Raw genomic sequence first — 11,234 nt, 5'->3', positions numbered from 1 at the left:
GGGCTGTCGCTGAGGAGCGGGCGAGGCTTTCGGAGCTCCCCTGAAAGCCTGAACATCGCCCCCAGGTCGCCGTTAGTGTACGGCAGTCCCGGAGGGCAGCGGCGCAGGTATTTGCGCTCCTCCTTACGCGTAGTTACTGTTTTCGGAAGCAGCCGACGCCGCGCTCTTCCCCGAGGAGGTGCCCGGTCCGCGGCGCCCCCCGGCCGGGCTCTCTCCTGTCCCCCGGCACCCCCCGCGGGGAGCAGGCGGTCGGAGTTTCCTCGTTACCGAGGAGTTACTGCTGCTGACGACGAATGGCACAGTAACGACGAGCGACGGGTTTCACAGCTCTGCTGTGGCTCCTCGTCGCGTGCGTCGGACAGTTTGTATTAGTAGCAAAATCGAGAAGTTAAAGACTGAAGAACGCAAGCTGCAAATAATGCTTTTAATAGGCAAAAAAGTCGTGTTTTCAGAGAAATCATGTTTAGTATCTGTTAGATGTGAGCTCTTAGCTTTTCGTTATCATTTTCAACTGGTGTTACAGATGTGCTTTTATAGCCTGAATAAGGATGTTCTGAGATGAGTTGGGGTGTTAATACGTTTCTTCCTAAACAGATAACATTTTAAAAGATGAAATAGCTGTTGTAACAGTGTATCTAAAGTGTTCTGCTGAAGTGATTCTATACCTGGATGTTTGACCCTTCCTTCTAGTTTCAAAGCAGCTTTCAAAGCTAGGTCTTTGCTTATTATCTGTTGGATTTCACTTCAGTGTCTTAAATTGTCAGTATAGCAATGTGGCAGCAGTGTATGCTGGCTTTTCAGCTGTTTTGTTAAATGCCTGGGCTGTTCACTGGAATTGGTGGCAGCTGAAGTTCTAGAAGCTGAAGAACTGTGAACTGTGGCAGCTGAGGGAGTTGGCGTGTGTCTGCTCTAACCAGGGGGCAGTACCCAGCGATGCCTTCTGAAAGAGGCTCTTGTCACTCTCTAGTTAGTCTTTCTGAAGACTAGATGATGTTGTTAGCTGTCTAGATTAGTATGTAGCTGATGTCTGGATTATGTGTGATATTAAGCTTCAAGAGTAGTAAGTATCCCCATTCTTTTTTCTGCCAGACCACTTGAATATATAGACTGACACACACTAGCATCTAGATTAGAATTTTTGTTTGCTATTGCAGAAAAAACTACCCAGAATAAAAGGCAATTCTTATGTAAAACACACCATTATTTTAAAATCATATTATAGCCGTGCTTCTTAAAAGGTCATCTGTTTTCCATATATATATTGCTTCTATATAAAAGCTTTAGTTTTCATCTCTTTAGAATGCTGCCTGTGCCATGCCCTGCTCTCTTCTTATCTGAAAGTGATGCCTGTGTGAATTATGTGATGTTTGAGCATGTTGAGAGCAGTTTGGTTACTGAATTTAAATATACGGAAGATCATTATGTGTAAGAGAAGACTAAGTATTGTGGGTGACTGGAGATCCTTCCTGGTCCTGCTGCTTGTTTCTTCACTTTGTCATTCCTCTTTTTGAAACAGAATTATGTTTCTCTTGCATTTGGATGATAAATACAAGTCCAACAACATGCCTTTCAAAATTATGTAAAGGTATGTTAGTAGCAATACTACAGAAAAATCACAAAAAGTTAACAGTGCCTTTTTCCAGTTGTAGCAACAAGAACATTTTTATGAACAGTCATATCAGTGAATTATTTTTTATGTTTTTGCAAATTGCTCTTGTGCGTGTTTGGTGGGTTTTGGCAACTAAAAGGTAGATAACGTTTGCTTCATATGTTTAACAGTGTTTGTGCTCTGCGTGTTGCTTGTGTACCTTCAGGGGAGGGTTTTTTCCCTTAAAAGCAAGTTGGACTGCTACAGATAAGGCTGTTAGAAGAAAAGAGAACTAGACAGAAAAAAATACATTTGGAAAGCGTGGGAAAGAAATTGATGTTATCAATGATAACTCTACTGCTTTTGGTGGCAGTTGCCACTCTATGCTTATAGATGGCTCTTAGCGTAGCTAAAGAGGCAGCGTGCAGTGGTTGTGGTAGGAAGTGGTTAATAGAGGGAGAGCGCTAAAGCTTCTTAAGCTGGCTTTGCTTTTGAAATACAGTTGGAAACTGCACATTCAGTTTTGTAGTTTTTATTGTTTGTAGTGCAGCTATGCAGGATTGAGTCAGTGAAATGTGTGGGGTTATAAAAAAAAAAAATCTCTTCCTGAAAAGAGTGATTTTTATTTGCCTTTCTCTCATACGATATAGAAGATTGGCTGAGCACAGGGGATAGAAGTCCTGAAGTACCAGAAACGATCAGCATAGGATAGGAATCCGTTCAGCAGACTTTCTTCACTGGGAAAACTGTAATAACAGATTGCACGTGCAGACAAACCTCTAACCAGTCAAGATATTCTTAGCCCATTGGTGTGCGGTAGATTCCAGGGAGTTCTTCCCACCTCAGCTCGTTTATGGAGTTCATTACTCTCAGCCATGCCTTGGGCAGTGATGGCATTGCTTCAGCTGTCACCAAATGGGTACTAACTGTGGCTTTTGTAGATTCCAGAATTTGACAACTTATACTTGGACATGAATGGCATTATACATCAGTGTTCACATCCAAATGATGACGATGTTCACTTCAGAATCTCAGAAGATAAGATTTTTGCTGATATTTTTCACTATTTGGAAGTACTGTTTCGCATTATTAAACCAAGGAAGGTTTTCTTCATGGCAGTTGATGGAGTAGCTCCAAGAGCAAAAATGAATCAGCAGCGTGGGAGACGATTTAGGTGAGAATACTTGTTCTTTCTCTGTCTTTAGGATAGTAAACACTTAAAAAAACCATGTATTTAAATATATGCCATGAAAAGTAAAATACACTTTGACAGTAGCTTTACTTTTTAGTTAAATGAGGATAACCACCTGTAAAATGTTAATACGTAAAATCAGGGTTCCAAAAAGGAATGTTTGCTTGTTATTTAAATTTTTCTCTGTGTATGTGGGACTCGGGGGTGTGGGGAGCTTTTTTCCTATGAAATTTTCTGTGAAATAAATCTGCAGTGGAGCTCTTGTAGAAGTCTCTAATGGCTTCATAACCTGTGGGAGTCTCTGGTGTTTGTGAACACTAATTCTTGATACACCTCTTTGGTAACTATAATGAAATGTTCTTTGACAGTCAGAAGAAATTAAGTTTCTAATGAAGCTCTGGTGTCCTGTCGATACCAGTTAGCAAGCTAGCTCAAATACAGAACTGCAAGTAGACTTCACAGTGTTAAGAATTATATTAATGTTTTGGGAGATGTGGAAGCTTTTTTGAGGACTGCTGTAAGGAAAGAAAGCCAGTGGTCAGACAGTGCAGGGATAGTGAGTGAAATGCAACAGAAACAAATTGGGAGAAAGGGACAAGAGAAAATATTTTTAAGCTACTTTTTTTTTTGAGGTTTTGGTTTTTGGTTGTTGGTGGTGTCTTTTAAGGAAAAAAGGAGGTTGAGAGGAGGAAGAGATTAAGAAAGAGTTCTAAATAGAAAATTGGAGCGTAATTAAGAGAAGGACAAAAATCTAAGATATTGGTGGCTTTTCTTTTTTCTGGTTCAAAAGTCTTTATGAAACCCTTGGCCAAGAAAGGCTAGGATGATGTTTGTTTCTACATTACTAGTGATGATAAATTGTTAGTTCACCTCACCTACCCCCACGGTGTTCCACACTTGATGCTCTGTTTAACTACATTACCATTATTGTTCTGGGATGGCATTTTCAGATGTTTAGATCCCAAGTATTCCTACTGTTTCAACATTATTTTGCTTTCATTGTGGTCAGCCATTGAATGATCTTCTTAGTAATGTAAATATTAACTGGATCTGAGTAATGACAGATTATCATCATTGCTAGGGGAAAAAGGTATTTCTAAGCCTTCCAGTTGTATCAGAATCAAGTTCAAACTCTACTCAGCAGTTAAATTTCCCCCCCCCCCCTTTTTTTTTAAACACTCTTTAAAAAGTCAACTCTGTATTTTGTCAGTAAAGCTATACATAGGATATTAACATTTGAATAAGATGATTCTTTTTCTACTCCCTCTCTCCAACCCTGTTGTGTTTTAGATCAGCAAAAGAGGCAGAGGACAAAATAAAAAAGGCGTTAGAAAAGGGAGAAACTCTCCCTACAGAAGCTAGATTTGACTCCAACTGTATTACACCAGGTAAGATAATTTGTTAGTTATTTAAATTTAAGTGTTTAGATTTCTGGGTTTGCGTCTATATTTTGGCACTGTTTTCCTATCCAAAGATAGGAAGATAGAGAGGACACAACTGATGAAGGCTCAAGTAAGTTAAGAATTGAAATTTTAGTAACTTTCAGTAGGTTCTCGTTCTAAAAATTTTTTTAGATTGCTATGGAAAAAACGAAACCTCTTGGAAAAAGAACCAGCTATCCCTTTGATCTCTTGTAGAATATTTATTTGTTGGGTTTTTTTCATTAATACTTTTGATATGTAAATGGTATTTTGAATGACTAGCGGAAAGCATTGTGTTTAACTTAAATTTCTTTTTTCAGGAACTGCATTCATGGCCAGATTGCATGAGCATCTTAAATATTTTGTAAATATGAAGATTTCCACAGACAAATCCTGGCAAGGAGTAACAGTCTACTTATCAGGACATGAGGTCATTGTATTTTGTTAGTATTTTACTTTAAATAAATCTTTATTTTATAGAAAAATACTTACTGATTAATTTGGGTGGGGTCTTTTTTGTGCAGACTCCAGGGGAAGGTGAGCATAAAATTATGGAGTTCATCAGATCGGAAAAAGCAAAGCCCCATCATGATCCAAACACAAGACACTGTCTTTATGGCTTAGATGCTGACTTGGTATGTGCAATTAAAATGATACAAACAGAAGTTTATAAAGTGTGTATGTCTTTGATGCCTTCCTATATATATGGGGTTCTAAAACGTTATTAAACATGCATGTAACTTTGTATTCCCGCAAACTTTTGAATTTGTAATGAAACAGAACAGCAAAAATTCTTTATACCGCTCAAATCTTGAGTAACAATTTAAAAAAAAATAATGAAGTAAGACCTTTCTAATATTTCTTTGTAATAGATTATGCTGGGATTAACAAGTCATGAGGCACACTTTGCGCTCTTAAGAGAAGAAGTCAGATTTGGTGGTAAAAAATCTCAAAGGTGAACTGTTTTAACTTTACTCTTACTTTATATATGATGAAATTAAAACTAAAAGATACTGGGTGACTAAAACAGGTTTTTTTATTGATTGCATACTAAATTAATGAAGTCTTAGTTTACTTTTTTGTCGAAAAATACATGAAATTAGAGAAATCAACTTGTTATATTGTGCATTTGAATTAGTTTACATGAGAAAATGTATGCTGTCAAGACAACTGATGAAAAAATCCTGAGAGCTTTGGTGCGTTGTGCTTCTTTCTTCATATTACGAATGGAGCAGCCCAGGCTTTACTGACGTTTTTTCCGTAATTGCCTTATGCAGATATCGACTTTTAAAAATGTATTTATGTCTCTGAGGTTTTGTGCATGTAAGTAAATTACTAGAGTAATTACTAAAATAAACCCTCTTGAAGCGGCTGACTGGATGCTCTTATTCTGGATTTGCCCATTTGAACTAACTTGTGGGTTATAATCAGTCAGAACAAGGTGATTTGTTCCAGAACTATGCATGTACATGGAGCTATTCTGAAGTAATAAAAATAATTTTATAACTGTTACTGTGGCTAGGTTCCTTCTTTGAAGGACCTTAAGCATGTATTTGGTGGATAAAGGGAGTAGATGGGAGAGACAGAGAAATACACTTTTTTGATACAAAAGGATTTTTGATAATAGAGTGATATAAATACAGTCATATAAATATATATAAATGCATCATTTTTGCTAATAAACAAATGTTTTTATTGCCAAGGACAATGTGATAGACATCAGAAATAAGGATTCTTTTCATAGTCTTCTGCAGTCAACTTCTCAGTAATTCTCATTCTGTTGATAGCGTTGGCACATAACATTGTAGTGTTTTTAAAAGACCTCCAGTCTAATCAAAGAAAAATGACTTTTTTCCTGTTTTTAAAAGTAAAACAATATAAAATGAAAGTATGATTTAACTAATCTCTCAAAAAGTCATAAAGTATGAAATCAAAAGGCAAGGGGTCATTTTTATTTTTTTTTCCCCTCCCCTCAAGCATTGTTCCATGTTTGGCTCCTGTTGTAATTTCTGGATAATATTGCTCACTACAGGAATTTACTTCTGGAAGCTACAGGAATTGCCTTCTGTCAATATTGTCACTTTTATGAATACTTACAGTTGGAAATCTGAAAATACTAAAAATAAATACAAATTAATATCTGTCAGCAGTTTCTTGATTGAGAGAAATTATTTGTTCTATCAGGATTTTCAAATCCAGTTCAGTGAAGATTAAGGGGCAGAATGCCTCTAGAGTCTTAAAGCATCAACCCGGACTTGCCAAAGTTCTTTTTAAACATAATTTTCATATTGGTAATAAAGTGACAAAATTGGATCTGAAGTTCTATGCAGTCAAGAGTAGCTTGGAGTTGTCTTGGTAGTCTTCATATAAGCTTGTGTATCACACACATCTTCCTTGGAGTATTTTGGCCAAAATCATCTATGTTTGTGTACGTGTGAATACACAGGTGTTGATGATGGTTTGTCATTGGAGGTGGTCCCAGCTAGTTATGGCATCGACAAGGTGAAATAGTCCTTTATGAATTTAAAATAACCAGTCTTTAGCTTTTGGTGTAGGTATTAACTGATTTTGGCCTAATGTGGGCTTAGGTATTAAGTAATTTTAATGAGGAGAGGAAAGGAGGGCAGAATATATGTTGACTAATTTATGCCATAAACAAACAGTATGTTTGTCCTTTTTTTGGTGCTGTAGTTCTAAATGTTGAAGCCACTAGATAATGCATATGGAGTATATTTTCAAGATGAGCCTATTCTTTTCTTACAAGGAGCATTTCAAATGACTGCTAATGTAGCCCAGCCAGTTTAGACATGAATCTATGTACTCTGTATGTACTCAGACTAGTTCTAAAATAACTTAAAATATATTGGGTTTGATGCAAAGTTAGGTTAGGTTGTCCCTTTTTTTGACAATGGGATAATTACTTAGGAAATAGTTAACGCAACATGGAACTCCGCAAAGCAGCCGTGCTTTCTCTAGGCTAGCTGTTTTCCATACAGTGCAGTCACATCTGCTGTTGAGAAGATTGTACTGCAAAATTTTATAGACTCCAACCAGATGAATCCTAAAATCGATTCAAATAAATGTTTATACATTATGTCTTCTGCAAAGATCTAATCCTATTAAGGTTACTTGGTTTTAGGTAGCCTTGGACTTATTAAATATTCATGTTGAAAGTGTGTTTATGAATAATTAACTTAACATTTTGAATAATTTACAGAGCATGTGCACCAGAGGAAACCACGTTTCATTTACTGCACTTATCACTGATGAGAGAATATATTGATTATGAATTTTCACCAGTAAAAGTAAGTTCTAATGCAGCTGTGATTGAAAAAATGCGCGAGGTCTTTTTATGCAAACATGATAATAAAAATTATTCTCCTGTGGGGTTTTGTTTTGTTTTGTTTTGTTTTTTTCTGTTGTTTTTTTTCCCCTCCAGGACAAGATTTCCTTTGAATATGATATTGAGAGGATAATAGATGATTGGATCTTAATGGGTTTCCTCGTAGGAAATGATTTCATTCCTCATCTACCTCATTTACATATTAATCATGATGCACTGCCGCTACTTTATAGAACATATATGGCTATCTTGCCAGAACTGGGAGGTAAGAACACTAAGATTAGTTGTGGAAAGTAGAAACATTAACATTCCTGTGTTAATATTTATTGACCCTTTTAGCCACGTTAGAATGTTTAGCATTTATTACACTCCCTTTAGACAGTCAGCAAGATTGTGTTCATTATCTATGTGCCATTGAAATTTAACTTCTTTAATTGTTAATTTAAAAGATGTACTTTATTTTCCTAATAGGTTACATAAATGAAAATGGGCATCTGAATTTAAAACGCTTTGAGAAATATCTCGCAAGATTGTCAGACGTAAGTAACTTTGAAATTGCAGTGTATAGAACTGTGTAGTCCATTGAATGTAACCTCCGTGTAGTTCCCTAAAGTGCACCATGCTGTAGTTTTAATGAACTGTTTTACAAGTGGTTCAATCAGCTGTTTTATCATTTAACTGACGGGATCCAATCAGTTGTTGTCTGATCTTATAACATAAGAGGAGAAAGATTGAATCATTTGATCTGTGCTTTAGCCAGCATCTTGTAGTACTGCAAGTGAAATGAGGATTCGCCATGATTCCGTGGTCCTCAATTCTCATCGAGTAAGGAGTGACAGTACTGCGCAAAGTGTGCTGCAGGCAGCAATATTCTTTGCTTCCCCTGCTGGTCCTTTCTTGTGGGGTGAGCTATGTCTGAAGATCCTGGAGAGCAATATTTTTTGCAAGTTTTTTATGAAGATCACTGGTAAAGAGCAATGAAGCGTCAGTATCTCTCAAAGGCGGGCATCAGCATTCTTCATGAACTAACAGGCATACAGGAGGCAATCCTGTTAAGTCCTATTGCAGTAATCCATACTAGAGATGAGAACGGTATAGGCCATGTAGAAAAGGAAAGGTCTCAGCCTTCTGCGGAACTTGGAAGGAGGAAGTTCATCTGCTGTCCCCTCTTCAGCCCTGTCTTCTGATTCCTGGGTAGAGCTATAAAAGCGTTGGGGGTGTTGCACAAGACTATATTACCCAGACCCTGTAGTCTTCTACTGCCTCTAGGGTTGATAGTGAAGTGGTAAGTTATCTAACTCTTTTTGTTACCCATTGCTGCCTTACTGAAAGAAAGCAAAATATGGCTTGGTTATGTTATATATTGCCAAGAAAAAAGATTTTTAATCTTTATTAGTTTAGTTGTAGCTTTCGGGCAAAATGTTTATGTACGAATGACTCTAGACGTAATCTAATGTACTTGTTAAAAAGACATTGTTAATTTAGCACTCTAAATTTGACGTCCCTCAAGTATTTCTAAACTTATTTTAATCTTTCTCCAGTTTGATCGTGAGCACTTCAGTGAAGTCTTTGTAGACCTGAAATGGTTTGAAAGTAAAGTAGGCAATAAATACCTCAACGAGGCAGCTGGTATTGCAGCAGAGGAAGCCAGAAAAAATAAACAAAAGAAACAAAAGGTTAGTGTTTTACATGCTCTTATTTCCAAAATTGCATATTACTTTTTGCAAATCAATAATTTGGTCGTAGAAAAATTACACGGCATAAACCTGTTTTGAGATTTTTTCGAGATCAGAAAAGATAGTAAAACGTAACACTTGAGGAACTGCCAGTATGCATTGCTGGTTGTGAGTGATGAAATGGTTAAGTCAAGGTCAGGTTCTCATGATTTTTGAAATCCTGTCAGCCCGTAACTTAATGCTTTAATTTATCTGTTCCTTAACAGCAGCAAATCTTAATTCTGGGTGAGTTATGGTCAAATTTGCTGCGCTTCATAATTTTACTTTTCAATGCATAGCCTGCTGGAAGTTTTATAGATTTCAGGTACACTGATAGATCATGCATGTCTTGCTATCTGCCAACTGTTTGACAATGAATAGATAAATAGGAGTGTCATTGGTGCGAGCTATCTCAGGTTGGTTATTAAACTTGGAATTCTAGATATAACTAATTAATAAGGACAGCTCCTTTCTCTGTATCTTGGCTCTACCCCACTGTGATGTTCCCCACCACCACCTCCATTGACCATCCTCCAGTGTATGACTTCAGCAGAGCGTAGAGTAGCAGCAGGAAATTCCTTCAAGTTTAATCTGTCACTGTATATCGTTATCCTGTTCTTTAGTGCAGTTTGTGGTTTGTAAGAGCAAGATGTTAGCTCTTCCTTTAATAAGGTATGCTTTATTTGTGGTTGTTTTCTTATTTGCCACAGAAGTTTGGAGCAGCTGTGTAGTATTAGCTAGTCATCTTGTCTGATCCTTTGAATGGCAGTGACAGTCAGGAGCTTGCATATCTCAGGTACAGGGGAAGAGGGCCAACTTAATGATTCTCCTTATTGAAAGCTACTCAGTGCTGTACACAAAAGACAGCGCGTCGTGTGAGAACAAAGTGAACGTTTGGCTTGTTTGACTCTCTAAAACACAATTTCTTGTATCCTTACTTCCCAGAAGAATAACTTGAACTTTACTGATTAAAAAATTTGATTTGTATACTGGTGCTGTAGCACGATGCATGATGTAGGTAAAAATGCTTATATATGTACTGTGCAGTTTTGAAGTATTTGTATTTTGGAAAACAAATATTCAGATTTTTTTTAAAGGTAGTTGAGACTTTATTTGAGACTGCTCCTTTGTCTGATCTGTAGGGATAAAATCACTTTCCCTAGGCAATTACAAGAGAAGGAAATGTAGTGGGTTTTATACTAAATAATGTTATTATTTATGCATCTCGATTATAGCATTTTGAATTGAAGATTATATGGTTGTGAATGAGTTATGTGCATATTATTCTGTACTTTTACTTTATCTCAAATATTATATTAATAGGCTCAGGAAAATTCTATATGTTTGGCTGCTTTAGAAAAAAACGAAGATCAAGTTGTGACCCCTAAAAGTAAGTGCAAATAATTTTTCCATATACATAAACAGCAAAAAATCTTGTTAACTTGTGTATAGATTTGGAAGATCTGTAAGAATTTCATGTCAGAGATGACCTTAATCTAAATGAAAGAGTTACGTAGTCAGCTATTGGGAAATGGAACTGCGCATCACTCGCTTATGGTGAGAGGGAGTGGGGCTAAAACTTTTGAAGTGCTTCTTGCTTGACCAGTATGCCATGATGAATTGAATAGGAATGCATGAGCAAATCTTCAACAACAACATATTTTTTGGAATTGTATGCCCAGGTGTTTTATTATATAGGTGGCTACAAATGAAGAGATTTTTGTATGGCTTTGGGGGGTTTGGTTGTATTGATTATGTTTTTAAACTCATTCCACTTGTAGGAAATGTCTTTTGCTTATATTTTTAAACTTAATGTCAAAAATATATAAATATTACTCCATGATATAAGATTATGTTACTGAAAAAAGAATAGATTTTAAAATTTATTTTAACATTTTCTTAAATTATTTTCCGATGGCTTATATTATCCTCTCTGTTCTTGTAATTGGGCTACAAAATAGGTTGCCTGCCTTGA

At 36.6% G+C, this 11,234-nt stretch overlaps 1 protein-coding gene across 1 annotated transcript in view; it reads left to right on the top strand.

Annotated features, from left to right (window-relative positions):
* Nucleotides 1–2,535: 2,535 nt before the first annotated feature.
* XRN1 (5'-3' exoribonuclease 1) overlaps nt 2,536–11,234 on the top strand; it is a 30,506-nt gene continuing 21,807 nt past the window's right edge. Inside the window, exons 1-10 of the mRNA XM_009890060.1 lie at nt 2,536–2,762; nt 4,071–4,168; nt 4,522–4,631; nt 4,726–4,836; nt 5,074–5,156; nt 7,419–7,506; nt 7,641–7,809; nt 8,016–8,083; nt 9,086–9,220; nt 10,583–10,649. Coding sequence (XP_009888362.1) covers nt 2,560–2,762; nt 4,071–4,168; nt 4,522–4,631; nt 4,726–4,836; nt 5,074–5,156; nt 7,419–7,506; nt 7,641–7,809; nt 8,016–8,083; nt 9,086–9,220; nt 10,583–10,649 — 1,132 coding nt within the window. The 5' untranslated portion in view covers nt 2,536–2,559. The remainder of the gene's footprint in view (nt 2,763–4,070; nt 4,169–4,521; nt 4,632–4,725; nt 4,837–5,073; nt 5,157–7,418; nt 7,507–7,640; nt 7,810–8,015; nt 8,084–9,085; nt 9,221–10,582; nt 10,650–11,234) is intronic.

Source organism: Charadrius vociferus, unplaced genomic scaffold (genome assembly GCF_000708025.1).
Source record: "Charadrius vociferus isolate BGI_N301 unplaced genomic scaffold, ASM70802v2 scaffold650, whole genome shotgun sequence".
In the NCBI taxonomy this organism is placed as follows: domain Eukaryota; kingdom Metazoa; phylum Chordata; class Aves; order Charadriiformes; family Charadriidae; genus Charadrius; species Charadrius vociferus.
Note: the sequence above shows the minus strand (reverse complement) of the source record. Positions and strands in the feature narration are given on the sequence as shown.